Source organism: Hyalella azteca, unplaced genomic scaffold (assembly GCF_000764305.2).
Source record: "Hyalella azteca isolate HAZT.00-mixed unplaced genomic scaffold, Hazt_2.0.2 contig6498, whole genome shotgun sequence".
Classification (NCBI taxonomy): domain Eukaryota; kingdom Metazoa; phylum Arthropoda; class Malacostraca; order Amphipoda; family Hyalellidae; genus Hyalella; species Hyalella azteca.
The window spans coordinates 142,574-161,052 of record NW_025936659.1 but is presented as its reverse complement, the minus strand read 5'-3'; the positions used below and the strand labels follow the sequence as shown (position 1 = coordinate 161,052).

At 38.5% G+C, this 18,479-nt stretch overlaps 2 protein-coding genes across 3 annotated transcripts in view; both read left to right on the top strand.

The window, feature by feature from the left end:
• The first annotated feature begins 154 nt into the window (after nt 1-154).
• LOC108675882 (atrial natriuretic peptide receptor 1) lies at nt 155-13,906 on the top strand. Of its 2 annotated transcripts, none has more exons than XM_018163929.2 (25): nt 155-240; nt 797-1,088; nt 1,413-1,484; nt 1,910-2,067; nt 2,188-2,512; nt 2,691-2,796; nt 3,058-3,172; nt 3,536-3,830; nt 4,171-4,265; nt 4,435-4,555; nt 5,145-5,205; nt 5,627-5,732; nt 6,034-6,093; nt 6,909-6,986; nt 7,221-7,400; nt 7,693-7,852; nt 8,391-8,549; nt 8,979-9,150; nt 9,520-9,669; nt 10,134-10,272; nt 10,507-10,575; nt 11,537-11,658; nt 12,445-12,596; nt 12,883-12,977; nt 13,441-13,906. In XM_018163929.2, exons 1-25 carry the CDS (start codon nt 172-174, stop codon nt 13,504-13,506), a joined length of 3,417 nt encoding a protein of 1,138 aa, XP_018019418.1. In that variant the 5' UTR covers nt 155-171; the 3' UTR covers nt 13,507-13,906. The 2 variants fall into 2 exon arrangements, with proteins under 2 accessions (XP_018019418.1, XP_047736832.1); XM_047880876.1 differs by having other exon boundaries at nt 8,388-8,549.
• A 3,449-nt stretch (nt 13,907-17,355) lies between these two features.
• Nucleotides 17,356-18,479, top strand: part of LOC108675901 — a 17,725-nt gene continuing 16,601 nt past the window's right edge. Inside the window, exon 1 of the mRNA XM_047880869.1 lies at nt 17,356-17,371. The gene's annotated coding sequence lies outside the window, so the exon portion shown is untranslated. The remainder of the gene's footprint in view (nt 17,372-18,479) is intronic.

The following is an 18,479-nucleotide window of genomic DNA, read 5'->3' as shown; positions in this document are numbered from 1 at the left end:
TGTTTCGAGACAATGTATCATTAAAAATATTGATATTGAAACCCCATGATAGTAAATCATTAAGTCCAGTTTTCCGCTGATATACACATTTATGGTCTTGTATAGTGTAACCTACAATGACTGTAACAATTACGTATATTTTTTTTAAGCTTACCAGATTCTTTGGCAGCGATGGAGCTTTCGAAGACATGCTACCAAGTCCTCATGTTTGCTTCCGTTGCAGCTTGGCTGTTGTGGCAGGTGAGCAATCCATGTTCATTTCATTTCCAAACCCTTCAGGTATGACATGTTATAAAAATTACAAACAAATTTATAAGTAAGCAATTTTAAGAGTAATTTTTTGCGTCATCAGGCAATTAAATCACGGTAGAAAAAGCCACATCCTTCTAAAAAACGCATTGACTGGGTCGCCATATTTTTCAAAAAATCATGTCACTCCGTAAACTAAATGTAGAATTTTCACCAATGGCATCAGTGAATTTTTATGAGGTGCTGTGGTTTTTACTAAACACAGATGAGTGCTGGACTGTAAAAAGCTTTCCGTCTTCAATAATTTTGGCTCCGTGGCTGCCACTGCTTCTTACTATAGCCCGCTTAAGTCACGAGAAAATTGATTGTTTGCCTCTGACGGTAATGACGCTATCATTTCCAGCATTTTCGAATTACATTGTTGTAATATTCATGTAAGTGATTGCATATCAATGCCATTATTCTGATATTTGCTGTAGTTCATACAGGATTTTGCTACATTATTTGTCACATGTGAAGCTTACAATGCCCATCATTAATCTTGAAGCCAGTCACGAGCAGCAACGATGGAAGCTGCTTTCCTCCTGCGTTTGCCCAAGAGGGTAAGGAAATTCCAGAAGATCAGAAGCATACGATCCACCTGTGGGTGATCTTGCCTCCTGACACCGCATCGCTCGTTCTACCTGTCGTATGTCTTGCTAAGAAGGAGCTTCTTGTACTGGGATCAAAAGGGCCACTCCCCAACGGCTGGAAGATCAATGTAGTTTTCAGAAGTTCTAATGGATCAGTAGCTGTAGCGATGAGAGCAGCTCTGAAGTTGTTATACGAGAACCCTAATGGTGAGATTAGCGGAATAAATAAATTATCAATTAGTAAATGTGTCCAATGAATCGACGTCGAAATATGAACTTAATAAACCAAAGTTACCTCATGAAGGTTACCAAAAAAGTAGTAGTAGTAGGATCAAAGTTACCATCATGAACTTCCGAATGATTACTCATTCGGATTTTCTAACTAAAAAGGCAATTCTATTACAAACCATTCCACTTATTTGCTCGTTTCACAATGCATGTTTTTCAAAACGTCATGAAGCTGTTTAAGCGATACTACGTAACATTTGACCATTAGAAATCTTACATGCCTGCAACTATTTCCCTAAGCAGTTGGTGAAAGGTCGTTCTCAGATGGTCCTACGGATTTGCGTTGTGCAACCAAATCGAACGAATGCGACGTCGGTGAGTTTCGTCAGCGGTATTAGGATATTCTATTAACGGATTCAGTTACTAATGAAGTGAACTTCAATCAGCAGTATAAAATTACCGCGTTGGAATTTGTTCGATCAATTATCAACTCTTTAAGCAGAATACCAACAGCCCGTAATATTTTCTGTCTGCTCTATGCAGTTTCAAATATCGATTTCGATTGTTTGCTTGATGCCTGTGTAGTGATTCCATAAATTTAGTTGTAGGGCCATGCTTGGGCAATATCATAGATTGGTACATATAGAACGTGTTAGCTAATATACCAGATCATGTGTCAACTATTTTTAGTTGAAGGGCTGATTTGGAGTTTGCGATATAACTGCTCAAAAGTAGTGGGATTATCAATAAATAATTACATTCGCATTTTCGCGATTAGAAACGTATTCTTTGTCCACAAGGGGTGTTTTTGGGCTCTACCAACAACTATGAGCTGGATTATATAGCTTCATTCGCTACGCGTTTCAACATCCCAACTTTCAGTACGGCAGGAAGGAGCAAAACTTTCTCCGACCCCAAGTACAAGTCACTGTATCGCTTACAAGGAGACTACTATCAGGTATCCTAAATGTGATTTATCGGATATCAATGATTCATAAAAGTATCGTGACTCGTTTATTTTGTTAGGCTTACCTTTCTAAAATCATTGTTTTTAATCATTGTTTTAAAATCATTACAGCTGGCTCAAAGCGTTTTGTCGATTATGAATAAATGGAACTGGAAAATCGTGTATCTTCTCTACGAAGATGATAAGAAGGAAGTGTGCTCAAAAGCAATGCAAGCCATCAAAGACAGAATAGATAAGAAGAAGGTAGCCTTCTGTGGAGTGGATTCATCAACTTCCGAGTACTCCTTGAAAGGGAACTGCGCAAATAAAATCGACCCCCAAAACGCGACCTCCTATGGAGCGGACTCAAAAACTCTCGAGAACTCGGGCAAAGGGGGCTTCTTGAAAGAAAGCGATCTCAAAAAAGTTTTCGATAATATCGCTGAAAATGCAAGGAGTGAGTTGATCATATATATATATATATATTTCGAATACTTACAGATTCATCATGCAGCGCCATTAATAATATTCCCAGCTTCAAATGCATTACTCATTTACTTGAAAAAAGAATGCATCACTCTCTCTCTCTCTCTCTCTGTTATTTAGAGCGCCTTATTTTGTCCTGAATTCTGCAGTTGTCTTCGTTTGCATCTTGAACAGCTCTCTTCTGGAACAAGTGGCGCGAGAAGCCAATAATAGAGGTAGCGACTACGCTTTCATTTATCTGGACTTGGGCTTCGGGTAACTTATCTTATTCTATGAGGAGCGGGTATATATTACACTAGTGAGACAATTATTTTCAACAAAATAACTTTTGAGTTTAATTTCATATTCTCACCTCTCAGATTCATTTCTAGATTTTTTAACAGACCTGCATTGCTCCTAAAAGATGTTTTGTTTGAAAAGGATAATTGAACATACATTTATAATAGAAGATTGTTGCTACGAGGAACGTTGCTAAAAAATACGAAGAACAAGCATTAATTACATCATTAAATGCAGAACGCCTGACGACTACCGCCCATGGACCGAGAAGGCAGTTGACACAAGCCGCCCCTCTCCCAAGCTGGTGCTGACATCTCAAGTTCCTGTAGAATATTCAACGGAGTATCAGAGGGTGAGTTAATCATTTAATCTATTATTCAACATTCCTTAATAGAGCTTTTCAGGAGTAGGCAGGGGGCAAATTAAATAAAAATAGATTTTTCAAGTTTTACTTTTGATTTTTTCATTGCGATCAATCAAAACTGATAGATCTATACAGTAGAGACTTTAGTTGAGTTGAATTATAGAATAAATAATAAGAATAATTATTATTTTATGCGACGTACACCAAAATTTGTGCTCAGTATTAAGAAGTAAAAAGAAAGTTCTTCTTTAACAAATGCACAATATTACTGGCTTCTTACCATAGTCCCCGGCCCTTGAATTAATGGCTACTCCATTACTGAAGCAGGTTTTGTTATGTTGAAATCTACAGGCCAGGGATGCTTACGGTGGTCAAGAGGAGTGGGTACAAACCTGCTCAAATGATTTAGATAAGCTCCCTAGCAACAGCCAAGCTGCTGCCCCAGCGTCTTCTTCCGTGGACAGTTTCTACGACAGCGTATGGCTGTACGTTGAGGCGCTCAACAGAACCTTATCGCGTCAACTCCAGAATTGCTCGAATTTCAAAGAGGAAATCCTCGTCGAACTCAACAGAACCTTATCGCGTAATCATTCGTGCGCGAATCTTAAAGAGAAAATCCTTGTCGAACTCAACTCCAGCTATACCAGTACGTGTTTGCATTTTCGTTACTTGCGGAGCTGAAAAACATGTTGCGCGGTAGCAGTACCATTTTTTCAGCATACTGAATAAAAAGATGTTGCATGCTTAATAAACATTAGTTAAACGCATATCTCACTCAGGGTGTTATAGTAAACTTTAAGCAAACTGATTTTTTTCTTCAAGCCAATGCACTTGTCTCTGAAGCCTTTGTTTTCCACTTTGCTCTAATTGAAAGGTATGATAAGAACCGCTGCATAACAGTAGCCGTTACATACCTTGCTTCGGTTCTTGTAGTTATTGTAGTTAATATAAAAGTTGGCAAGATTTGAAACTCCGTATTCTGACAGGTCGGCTGACGAATCGAAATTTCCGTGTGGAGAACAGAACAATACCGACTTCTTATTTCTTGATGATGTTGAATCAGGACGCCTCTTCTTATGAAGTAAGAAATTAATAAGCTCCTGGAATCACTCCTGCAATGCTTAAAAAAACTTTTGCACAAATTAATATAGTGATTCACCTGCGGGATTGACTTGCCATCAGACTTGACTGAATATAATGAAGGATTAGGATTAATCCTTGACGAATTTCGAGCCTATCCCTTACTGCAGACGGTGGTAAACATCTCTTACCGGAATGACGACAACGCTTCCTGGGATTTTGAGTACAACAGTGAAAAATACAAACCACCCAAAGACAAGCCCATTTGTGGATTCAAAGGCGACGAATGCTGTGAGTTATTATGGTTTCAAAGGCGACGAATGCTGTGAGTTATTATGGATTCAAAGACGACGAATGCTGTGAGTATTTTTGGTTTCAAAGGCGACGAATGCTGTGAGTTATTATGGATTCAAAGACGACGAATGCTGTGAATGTTTTTGGATTCTAAGGCGACGAATGCTGGGAGTTATTATGGATTCAAAGGCGACGAATGCTGTGAGTGTTTTTGGATTCTTAGGCGACGAAGTGTTTTATAACAGAGCAATGCATAGCCTCGATCATCAAAAGTTTGTATTAAATTTAATCCTTTTTTTCAACTGACACGGAGCCAGATTATAAATCTTTTAATAGACTGTGTTGTAATTTGCGACAGAATTTCGTTTTGTGGAAAATACTTTTTCAGCAGAGATGATTTTTAATGAGAATTTGACTTCCAATATTGTTACGTTGTGTGAGAGCTTCTTGTGTTCACGGAATTAACATAGCAAATTCATTGCTCCTAAGGATTTTAGTTTGATTTTACGTTGAACCTCCTATAGGTTTACGTTGAACCATGGAATCAAATGCAAGTTTGATGATACCTGCATTGTTCAATGTGCAGTACTGTACTACTTGATTGGGGCTGTCATCTTTCTGTTCTGCTGCGCCAGCTGCATCTATGCGTAAGCAACGTTGTCATTCTAAAATTTGCTTTGTTCCTCTAAACGATTACGATTTGTTTGAACATTTATGAGATTAATTCAACTCATGAATTTTAGCTAACGTAAGGAAATTATGTAAATTAAATTTGTGAAATTTTGGCGAACAAAATTCATCTTTGACCGTCGGGACTGAATACCTAAGATTTGATGCATTCATCTGCAGTTGTTTGGTTTCATTGGCTATTGACTTGAATGATTTCAACTTATTTTTTACATAACAAACCATAAACATTAAAGACTTGGTTATAAAGCATGTTGAATCACTTTGTGTTTGCGTATAACGGGCTTATTGCTTATAAGGTTGTCATATAAATCCATAAAGACGGAAACAGAATTTCGAGGAGTGCTGAAGTGAAACATTTTAGACCATGGCATTTTCCAGACTAGTTTGGCGCAGGAAGCGTCGGGCGAGGCGCGTCTGGCAGATCTCCCTCAAAGACCTGCAGTTGTCGAACTCTGGAGATGGGCGAAAGGGATCCAGCGCTGGGGTGATCCTTCAGAAATTTTGCTTTATTATTATTTATTCGGGCGGGATTTTACTTTATTATTATTATTATATTATATTATATTATAATATATTATATTATATATACTCGTACCTTTATTTTTGTGGGGTGCATTCTGTACGTGAGATCTGCAGCAAACGTACGAAAAATTTATGCGTAACACTGAACAAGTTTTGTTTGGCTGGAAGTGCTCAAGGTACAAGTCGCATATTATAAATGAATCAAATATTGTGCAAAATCATTGTTCATATAATTTTAGTAATCGTTTTCACTCCTTTTGCAGAGCACGACGTCTCTTGTGAGCCTGGCTTGCAACCACTTCACGGCCGAGGAGCGATACAAGGTACCAAGAAAACTTACATTAGTACATATTGCAAATTCATCACTTCAAGTTACAGATATTCAAGGCAACAAGGATGGCTGCAATACCTGAACAACTGTCGTGCCGAACTCTATAGTGGAGATTATTCTAAATTGATCATTAATATACCTAAACTTTATTATTTTGAGTAAGATCCCGAGTTCCAGAATTTTTTCGATAGTCCTTGTTGGAGCGTCATCTCTACGGATTTCGGTTAAACTTGACTAAACAATCGCTGACCGGATTTCTGAATCACCATATAACAATGCGGTTAAAATATATATGTGAAAGATATCACAGAATTCAGTTTTTAAAATTCGTATTTAATATATTTTATCGTCTTGCTGAAGTTTGTCCAAAAACATAGCAAAATTTTACAGTAAAAATGTTGCAATAAGTTTATGAATTTCAATAAGGGAAATGTCCCTGGCACCCTGAGTTGAGTACTTTGTCAACTATCAGTAGACTACTTTATTACCAATAGATGTTCTCATGCAAGGCGATAAACAACAATGTTAAGGATTTATTTAAACAATTCAATCTAATAAACCAGGCAAGAAAATTTAGGTAGTTTGCTAGTTGAATCGGATTAGGTGTTATTTGATGGGCAACACATTTCTTTATTAAGAGAATCTAGAAATAAGTTTCACAATGATATTTAATAATTCCAAAACGATATATGAGGTCGTGTTGGATCGACTTAGATGCAACTGAATTGGTATTTAGCCTGTTTAATATTCAAATTTGTGTTACTACATTTACAACAAAGTTCTGATTCAATTAACGACATTTGGTAGGGCCAAAGAGTGTTCATCAAGAGGCTTCCCAAGAGACGCATTGCTGTCAGCTCCGCAATGACGATTGAGCTGCAGAATGTGAGTTCAAAAAATCGAAAGAAGGTTTCATTTAAAAAAAGTGATGAATATATAATGCATATGTCATATTGAAAATAATTGTTCGTAAATTTCAACCTTAAACATCGAAGATCTATATAGTGATCGAGTTTCCTGATCGTTGTATATTCATAAGGTCTAGCGGAGATCACGAAAATAATTTCGAGACCTCACTATCTATGCTTAATGTTGATGCTCTCGCCCATGGCTTTGCAGCTGAAACTCTTAAAGAACGACAACGTGGTACAGTTCATGGGCGCGTGCTTTGAAAACGACTTGAACTTAATGGTACTCGAGCTCTGCCCCAGGGGCTCCCTGCATAGAATGTTGCAGCAGCACACGCAGGTTGTCCGCGATGACACCATGAAGTTTTCGCTGCTCAGAGACCTGCTTCAGGTTAGTGCATGGTTCTTCATTTTTTCGGCTACTGCGTGTTCATTTGGTGCTTCAATATTAGCTACGGTAATTGATACTCATTAATTGTTTCCATCATTTTTACTTGAATACTGACTACGTTAGCGAATAGAAAGCCTGGAGCACGGTGCTCACAATTTCATTTTGACGTATGTGTATGTGAGTTCAGGCAGCTATGCGATAGCCTTTTGAGAGGGTACCTGTTTAGAATTATATAGCTTCATTGGACATTCTTTCAGCACAGCTAGGGTCTCATTAATATTTGATTTTACAGGGACTGAATTTCTTGCACAAAAGCGCTCTGAAAATGCATGGTAATTTGAAGTCATCTAACTGCGTCATTGACTCCCGTTTTGTGCTCAAGCTCTCTGGCTTTGGTTTGCTCTCGTTCAGGAATGACGACTATCAGGAACGCGGCGAATCATGTGATAGAGGTAAATAAGGGGCGCTGTAGTGGGGAGAGCAAAATGAGAGATTGAAATTATCTTAAAGCTTTGTGCCGAAGAAAGTAGGGAAATGATGTTAATTTTAGTGTACGAACCGTTTCATTTGTGGATGCAAGCGTATACCGTAGCGTTCACTCCAACAACAAGTGAATTCAGTGTGTGAACAACAAAGAACAAGAGAAATTCACTTCAACAAGTGAATTTCAAAGCTTATTCAAACAATGAACACATATAGGTTTCAAATCATGGACTGTGCATATTATTCTGAAATGATTCGTTCTAACTTCTAACCAAATAAAAGCAAACCTTATTTATATTTAATAATTTATAGTCTTGAATATATGAATTCAATATGAGGTTTGGAATTTTTTCAATTTAACAACCAAACTTATAAATTTAGCCTATCATCAATTGCAACGAACGAATTTGCAGAGACTATGTTTTAGAAAAGATGGGGCTAATGAATAATAAATGCTTCATGCTTATTTAATAGAGGTTTGAAATGTAATCAAATTAACGATAGCAGGGAAGCTGTGGCGTGCTCCTGAGGTGCTGCGCTCGGGCCCCGGCCAGCTCAGTCCCGAGGACGCCCAGATGGCTGACGTCTACTCCTTCGGCATCATCATGAACGAGATCTTCTCGTGCGCCGGCACCTTCCCTACAGACGAGGACGTGACATACTCGGGTAAACTATGGTGCACCTTTATGAATCCTGAAAATTAATTATATAGAGAACATTATATACATTAGGACGTCTACTCTTTCGGCATCATCATGAACGAGATCTTCTCGTGCGCTGGCACCTTCCCTACAGACGATGACGTGACATACTCGGGTAAACTATGGCTCACCTTTATGAATCCTCAAAATTAATTATATAGAGAACATTATATACATTATATAACATTTTAATTGTATAGAGAACATTAAGTTTTAAAATTCATCCTTTGATTAAAAGTTTTGGAATATTTTCGCTTGAATTTCGTTCTTGGAATAGAAAATTGAAAATACCTCCATTTGACTTTGAGTTTTTCCTTCACCAACAGAGATTTCCTAGAATTTCACTCCTGGACGAGAAAATTGAAAGTGACTGAGTTTTTAACATATCTAACAGAGATCCTGAGGCGAGTGGAACATGAAGATAACCCTCCATTCCGCCCCCTAGTGGCCGAGGAAGATATTCCTCACCCCGAGATCGTTGACCTCATCCGGATGTGTTGGGATCAAAATCAGAAAATGCGCCCTCCTCTGCACTACATCAGCCAAACCATCAAGCAAAACTCTAAGTTTGGAAACTTTCAAATTTTGATAAGTTCATTTTATAAAAATATCAAGTTGGTTTTATTGTTCTTTATTGATACAAGACTAAATTTATATGATGTGAGAAAACTATCACACTGAACATAACTTGCAATAAATTTGAAACGACTGTTTTATTGATCTGTAAAAATCAATCTTATCTGAGTTATTCTAATTTGTTTCAATTGTTCGCGAGTTGTTCTGAAAATTGTCTTCCGATTTATTCAAAGGCTATTTTTCAATCATCGATAACTTAATTGACTTTGTCATTTTTTACAATCCCTGTAAGCAACCAATTTGATATTACTCTAATGCAGCAAGAATTTTCACTATATGATTTCTACTGATCTCTCCAGAGGCTATTCATCATCCAATGTAGTTGACAACTTGATCAGGCGTCTTGAGAACTACGCACAGAACTTGGAGAACGAGGTGCATGAACAGACTCTTTCTTTTCTTGAAGAAAAAAGAAAGTGGGAAAATTTGCTGCATGAAGTCCTTCCTAAGTAAGTATGGTTTTGCTTAGGTAATATAATCGAGCTTGGCTGGGGTGGCCGAATGATTAAAGATCACCCATATTGGAGCAGCGAGTTGAGGGTTCGCAACCCGCAATTTGTTGTGGAAAGTGGTCGCATTCGGCAAGGTGGCCGCTATACTAATCACAACTATACAACACGGCCTGCACTTATACTATTATTTGTTCTTATTTATAACTTTCTGTGTTGCTCCAAATAGCAAAAGAGAGAGTTTGAAAAATAATGGAGAGTTAATTGCCATATATTCTTACAAAGTTTAACCAGTTAAACAAATCAATTCTCTTATGTTTTTAGATGCAACAGTCGCCTGCAGATTTTTCGGCAAATTTAATGTACGTAATTTTCGTTTATCTAGGAATCAAAAATCTAAAATTAATCCGGTCAAGACCATGTCACAGCTAATTTTTATTATCACGTTTCATTTGAAATTCCAGATCGGTAGCACAGAAGATCATCAACCAACAGAATAACAACCGCAAGCTTGACGTGGCGGAATCTTTCGAATGTGTTACGATTTACTTTAGCGACATTGTTGACTTCGCCAAAATTTCTGCAAGTTCCGACCCTATGCAGGTTGTATTTTCGCGGCCGGTTTTAATTAAATTCATGTCAAAATGCGTACAATGACTATTTTCATAACGATTGTGGGGTCAAATTTTATACTGCATGATATAATATAATGTTTGCGCGTCGTTTTCTTAGAGTTAAGTCAGTACCAAATCCTGCCTTTTTGTGCAAAATTTCATTCTAAATACTATTTTGCTTTAGCAATTATCTTTTAGCAATTATCAAGCTGCCTTTTTACAGATCGTGGATTTACTAAACGAGTTGTATTCACTCTTCGACGACACCATCAGCAAGTTTGACGTTTACAAGGTGACTACTGATCATGTCGTTTCTATTAGTTGCCACACCATGTTTTCGCCATAATTCTTTTATGTTAGACACTAGTGAATTTCAACGGTATTTAATGTGGAAGTATGGTAAGCCTGAAAATTTTAACTTGCATTACAAATACCGAGAAAGATTTTGAACGAATAAAAGTTTTTATAGAGTGAACTGCTTATAGTTTTTTTGTTGGCTAGTGATAACTCTGCTGCTTTCCTTCTAATTTTTGATACCCTACGCTATTTTATTGAGAGCTCATATTCAACTTACATTTCTAAAATAAATCACAGCAGCAAAATTTTTCGAACTACCTACGTCCCTCAGATTTATTAATACCCACTTTATAGTATCCTTTATAGTATCCTTAGTACAGGGTGCGGCGTGGGAACTTACTCTTTTAAAAAAATCACAAAGTAAAAAGTATTAAAGATAGCGTTTTAATTCTTTCTTTTTTACAAAGAGCTACATTTAAAGTTTCGTTGGGTTTACTTACAAGTTTAATTCTTGAATATTACATCTTGTAGGTGACCTCCATGCTGTTCAATACATTTTGTCAGACGAGATCGGAAGTGCACCATATTGCGCATGGCGCCACCTTCCTAGGACTAATGGCCGCCACGTGGCGCGCAATTCAAATAAGTAAGTTCCCGCGCCGCACCCTGTATTTGTTTGGGACATAGCAGTCCCAGGCCACGATGGATCGCCGCCTCTGTGAGTGAGTTCGCATTTGGTAGAAATTGTTAAGTTTGGCTCAATAGTTGCCATTAGATTTACGCAGTCGTTATTTTTAACGCATTTTCTCATTTTTGGCAAAAATGCCCTATTATGCTCGTCATGCCCGTCCGTCTGTCTGTCCGTGACTTCACGTTTTCGTCGACGAGAAAATGCGCTCTCTGTCACTCACTGCAGTGAGTACTAAGTTATATTTTTTATGATTATTCACCGTAAGGTCGAGACCATTGGTGATGCGTACGTGGTGGCATCAGGGCTGCCTACTAAGAACGGCATGCTGCACCTGCGTGAGATCGCCCGCATGTCCCTCGCGCTGCTCGACGCCGTGCGATCCTTCAAGTAGGCTGTTGCATCGGAACAAGCGTAGGAATTACATTTTTTATGAGAATGTTAGAAATTTAAATTATCTTGAATTGAACTGCAATTGAACCTCTGTGACCAGCATCTAACTATTCGCATCTTCAATGGAAACAACGTCGAGAGTCCCCACCACTCGACGATTACTGTTGAGGGATGTTAGTGTTACTCAGTAACAATGAACGAGATACCCATGCAAACAGACAGCTCGCACAGCTTTTCGATTATTTTATTAAAGCCCACAAGCGAGAAGTTGTGGTTCTTTGGTAAGCCAACATCTTGGCACAAGGCATGTTATTCATAGACCTCTTTGGAAACTAAGAAATTATTTCAAATATTCATTTGACATTTGAGGTTGTTCAATCTCGTGCGATAATACAATTGAATTCGAGAAATGTTTTGCTAGATCTTCTATTAACACAAAATATTCTTGTTTTCTGAAGCAGTTTACGCAACTTTCTCAACGCATTATTCCACTATTACTCTCTTTTATAACGGCACAGTTTTATGTTACAATATCCACTTGCGTTTGTTCCACGACTTAACTGATCCAGCGCTAGATTCCTGTACTAAGTTTGTTTTCCTCATATATTATTGGATTTTTTGTGGATTTTATTCTTAAGACGTTACACGTTCTCCGAATATCGAAACATTCTCCAATGCCCTCATGTGCGTATGCGCAACCGTTGTTGGTTTTTTTTTTTCAATTATGGAGTATCCATCGTATTATAAATGAATGAATGAATTAATAAAATTGAATTTCTTTAGAAGTGACGCGCTGCCGGAGCAGAAATTAGAGATCCGCATCGGCATAAACTCCGGCAGATGCGTAGCTGGGGTGGTGGGTGAAAACAAGCCTCGCTACTGCATCTTCGGCGACACCGTCAACACAGCCTCCAGGATGGAGTCGTCCGGGGAACGTGCGTGCCACTGAATTTCATCAAATTTCTAGCTCCTTGTCTCTACATTGTTCAAATGATTACGATCATTAGTATTGAATTACTTGATTTCGAATTTTGTATCTGTTAAATAATTACCAATAGGCAAATATAGTGAATTTTTAATACAGATCATAAATCAATTTTACTTGATTTTCTTTGTAACTGGTAGTTATTTCTTGATATGTTACTTAACTGTAATCCGGATTACTCAGTAGGGCTTCAGATTTTCCACGATTTTGCTGAAAATTTGCTCTTCTCTTTGCAGCGATGAAGATCCATGTATCCGACTCTACTCATTCCCTCTTGCAGCAGCACCACCCCCAGTTTCTGCTGGAGCGCCGCGGGCCCATTGCAATCAAGGTATATAGAAAAAAGTTTATTACATTCAACTTGCTTGCAGGAATATTTATTCTTACACAGAAATAACAAGAAATGGGCCGCGGGCCTATTGCAATCAAGGTATATAGAAAAAAGTTTATTATATTCAACTTGCTTGCAGGAATATTTAATCTTACACAGAAATAACAAGAAATGGGCCGCGGACCCAGTGCAATCAAGGTATATAGGAAAAGTTTATTATGTTCAACTTACTTGCAGGAAAATTTAATCTCACAGAGAAACGACAAAAAAATTTCTTGTTATATCCGTTACAATCTTCTTATTTATTTAAAATTTGAACTCAGCTTTTTAATACATCTAGAGCAATGCTAGCAACAGGAGCAAGTTTCTATGTTAGCACGTGGTTACGTGAATCAAGTTTGTGCCATTTGTTTAAATCGTACGATTAATATATATGGAATCCTATTTGATTTATTTTTTGCAGGGCAAGGGTACGATGGTGACTTACTGGCTGCTTGGCGAGATTTCGGAAAATCGAGCGCCTATGTAGATTAAAATGGATAAAAATATAGACATTCAAGGTATAGTCAACGAGACGTCAACTAAATAAGGGTAGTGGTAGACTTAGTAACAATAGACGAGGTTTGAAGCTTCAATAAGCGGTGACCCTATAGGAGATAATGGATTTTTCTAATATAAAGAATACATTTTCGAGTGAAAATGAAGTAAAATTTATTACTTACCGATTTATATGACTGATTCTTATAATTTACATCTTTTTGTTATTAATTTATAAATAAAATACATAACGTCGTTAGTCAAATTTTAAGACAAAGGATGTCTGCATCGTAGAAGAAGATAATAATCTACGATCACAATATTTAACAACATCAAGCCGTTCGTACCATCCAAAGTGTCGAGGCGATTACCGGTTAACGAAACAAGAGCAGGGAAATGTTTCGTAAATGAAGCTTGCTATTTTATAGAGTAAATGAAGCGACTAACTGTAACTCACTTTGGAAGACATGTGCGGACGGCAGACACTTTGGAGGGAGTGTGATTTATCCGTTTATGAGTAGCTGGAGTGAGCGCAGGCTACATATAATTGTCATTATTATTATTAATTGGTTATTTTACTATTGGTATTAGTTATTATTGAAAAAAGGATGTGATAATATCTATATATATGACGCCCTTAGAAAAGGATGTGATAAAAGGATAATAAGGGCGTCACTCGGTTTTAAGGATAAGGTTCTAAGTCCCCAACGATTTACTACTACATTCAAGGCAGTAATGACTGGTTGTACGATTATTTATTTAAACTTATATTCAGGCCAAAGTATATTGAATATGTCGGCAATTTTATAAAAATTATTAATAATTTTAATGGATCAACCTGAAATTATTTACAGAGCTTAACAATATTTTAGGGGCGATAGAGCCCCTAAAGTCAGAGTGAAAATTGTATTTTCGAAACGTCGCAATCCATTAAAATGTCATTTGTTAACCCTGCTTTTTGATCTCCCGGCGCCAGCAAAAAATTTTGTTCCACTAATTGAAAAAAACGAATAAGAAGATTATAATTAAAAAGCATGATCTGGTCTTTAATCAAACTTGCATGTATCACGTTGCCTCACACGTTGCATGAATCACACGTTGCGTTTTCTGGACATACTGGTGCAAGACGATAATAATTCGTTCTTAACTAAGTTCATCGGAAACCTACAGACGTCGAAAAGGTCCTGAACCAAGAAAGAGAATGTTCCCAACGCTACAAAATCAGCACCATACGCGCCCTCATACATCGAGCGTTCAAGACCTGTACATCCGCTCGTGACCTGCAAACAAATTCTTGTCAACAACGGTTACGCTAACAAAACTATTGACAAAGAAAGTTCAAATATCAGAGCACGGCAAAACTGAACAGATGAATCCACATCAAGAGGTTGCGTCACCAGAATTTACTATCGAATGAACAGCGGTCATAAGACTGACGAACGAGTCCTCAATTCAATTGTGCAAAATAACATCAGCTGCACAACAGTAACTGACCGAATACAACTTTTGATTTACTACAGACATAAAAAGATCAAGAATTTAATAAAGAAAAACAATCCATGTAAAAGGTCCGGACCGCTGCAAGAAACTAATCTCATTTACAAATTTTCCTGCTTGGAAGAAGGTTGTAGACTTCTCCAAAATGTAAATTACATTGGTTTGACCAGCACGACATTGAGCCGCAGACTCACATGCCATCTGCAAGCTGGACGACCAAAGAATCATATGCGGGAGGCCCACAACGAGACCATCATCCGTGCCACGTTGGAGGCCTGCACCAGCATCGTCATGCGGTGCCCCGACGCTACAAGACTGTCGACAGCGGAGGGGTGTATAGCTAGAGGTCAGCATAACCCAAGTCCACAGTGCGATTCATATACCTTCCCGAGCGTAACGCAGCCGGACATCTTGACTGCTTTTGACACAAAGCGCCCACCACAACAGCACCGTTCAGTCACAGGCCGGAGCGCATACAGGCCGGAGCACAACTGGCCGGGGTGCAACAGGCCCTACCGCAACAGCTACTCCTAACGTAACCTAACCTAACCTGCGCCGCCTGTTGCGGTAGGGCCTGTTGCGCTCCGGCCAGTTGGGCTCCGGTGCTGTGAAGCAGTGGCTGTGTTGTGCAAAGCAGATTTACTGTTAGCCGGAGTTACCCACAGCTCATTGATCTGAGGCTATGTGTAGATATTGCATGCTGATGGTTGGCGTTGGGCCCAGGGCCTGTTTACGAGTCAATTTCGTTACTCACGGCTGCGCTCCCTAGCGGAGGAGAAGAAGGGCGAGTCTCCTGCTATCAATTTCCAAACCACCGGATTCGTCAGGACGTTGAAATTATTCTCAGATTAATTTGATTTTCGATTTTAAACCGTATCTACGATACTTTCTGTATGAACTTATGTCATGTCAAAATTTCAAGTTTGAGCGTTGTAATAACTCGTCACTTGATTTTTTAATAACTTACTCATATATTCGAAACGTCGCATCGTAGTAAAATATCATTTGGTAACCTGCTTTTTGATCTCCAAGCACATGCAAGAAATTTCGTTCGGCTTTTCGAAAAAAAAACAATAAGAAAGTTGTAAATAAAAAGTACGCTCTGGTCTTCAATCAAACATATATATATAACTATATATGTTTGAAAAAAAAAATCGATATCAAAATTATCAAAAGTTCAGGAAGAGGACTAAAAATTTTGTTGCGCCATCATACGAATCAGTGACTGTGTAGTATGCTGGAGTTGGCAACAACTGTCATTGCATTTTCTTTGCTGATCATGTATAGAAATGAAATCAGGTAAATTCTCTTGCAACTACTTATGCCATTAGTCTGCTAGAAGAACAACAAAATCAAAAACAAAGAATATGGCACGTAAATTCACAATATCTTCATGGCACACGTTTTGGAGACCTACTTCGTTATCGGTTCACAGAAATTAAAAAAAAAATTACAATATAGAATAAGCCCATATGCGTACTGCGTAGAGCATTCCGCAGTCCGCAGATAGATATTGCAGCAGGATTGCTAGGGGAGCGCTGCCGTAGCCCAAAAATTTGACTCTTAAATCAGCCCAAAAGCCAATGCCAACCCTCTACATGCAATAGAAATAGTCAGTCTAATACCTATGCAGCTGTTCTTACTTGCCTCATCTCGCCACACTAGCTTGAAACAAGCAATGCCTCATCCCACAAACTGATACTACGAACGGATTACGCCCAATAGCTCCTACACCAATGATTTAAGCCCATACCATCACTTCTTACAAATGCCGTAAGCAACAGGGTCCGCAGACCGCACCGGACTGTTGCATCACCTTACCCACTTCGCAGGCGTAAGCCCAGCCCTAACGCTCACCACTCACCAGCATCTTCTACCTCCACACTTACCCCATTCTCTCCACCTTTCCGCGATACCGCGAAGGGGTTAGGTTAGGTTTGGTTAAACTTCTTCCGCAAGCTGGTACCGAAAGGAGGGGGAGCAGGGGTAAGCGTGGAGGTTTAGCCTCCAGAAGAACGGACAGGCTGGAGAGGTAGCAGTGTGGCGCAGGGCGTACCGAAAGGAGGGGGAGCAGGGGGTAAGCGTGGAGGTTTAGCCTCCAGAAGAACGGACAGGCTGGAGAGGTAGCAGTGTGGCGCAGGGCGTTCTTTATCGAAAGTGGGGAAGGGGCTAGGCTGCATGGAATAGAAATATTTTGGGGTTTAGCGTGTGGGTTACGACCATTTGTTGGCTAATTTGCTCTGCAGCATGCTTGCGCACGGGGTGAAGTATGAAAATTATGCTGGTATTGGGCAATGCTGGGTTATTTCAGTCGTCCCATTGCGAGGACATTCGAAAGCTCCGGACGATATCGGATGTGTGTAAGTTGTTCTGCCCATTCTTCGACTTTTGACGACAAATATTTGATTTATATCTAATATACAGAAATAGTTAAAATCAGCAAAATTATACAACAACAAACCGCTAAAATGCCCAAGCACGGTGAAATACTGAAATTGAAGAAATGATGGTTAACATATTAATTTTGATCGTCCTTGCCCTTGGACCTTGGTCGGTTTTTCGTTCCAAAAATATTATTTAAGATAGAGAATGGAAAATAGGAGGAATTAGAGTTGCACTTAAAGGAAGGAAAGTTGAATCACTTGAATTTTAATTAGACTAAATAACAGCTAGTAATTTATTGACAATTTGTCTCTAAGTTGAACACAACAAAATGAACAAATTAACCTTCAATAAAACTTGAGTAGGCCTAATAAGAAATCATGCCACCTAAGTGAGTAAAGTGACCAAACCGAGTAGCTTGCTGAAGAGTGAAGACCACCACTGCCCTGGATGCATAGTGGCAAAGCAGAGTCTGCCAGAGAGTTTTTTAGACTCTGTCTCAAAGACTCAAGTTAATTTTTGAGTCCTAGGCCTTGGCCTATAAGTATACCAGTAAACTCAGTTAAGTATCATGGATACCAGCATTATCATACTTAAGAAATTGGCTACAATCTTGAGTAAATGAGGAAATTAAAAATGAACTGATTCTAAAAAATCTCTGGTTTGTCACTATGGATACCAGAATTATCATACATAAGAAATCTGTTAAAATCTTGAGTAAATGAGGAAATTAAAAATGAACTGATTCTAAAAAATCTCTGGTTTGTCACTATGTCCAGGCTCTGGAAAAGTCCTATTTTTGTCTGAAATATCGTGGCTCAAATATCATATAGGGTAAACGCGGTATATTCCGACACTTTAAGGATGCATCGAGAAATGAAAAACTATAAAAAAAAAACCGTATGCGTTACGTAAGTTCTGTTGCCTTCACATGACTCTCAAAACACTTCACTACGCGTCAGCAACGATGAAACGTCACAAAATGTTGCCATATTTATTAAAAAGCCTTTAGAATGGAAACCTACCAAATCCCTATATTCCGTCACTTTGTGTGGCAACATCCGACACGTGGTGAGTCGTATTGCG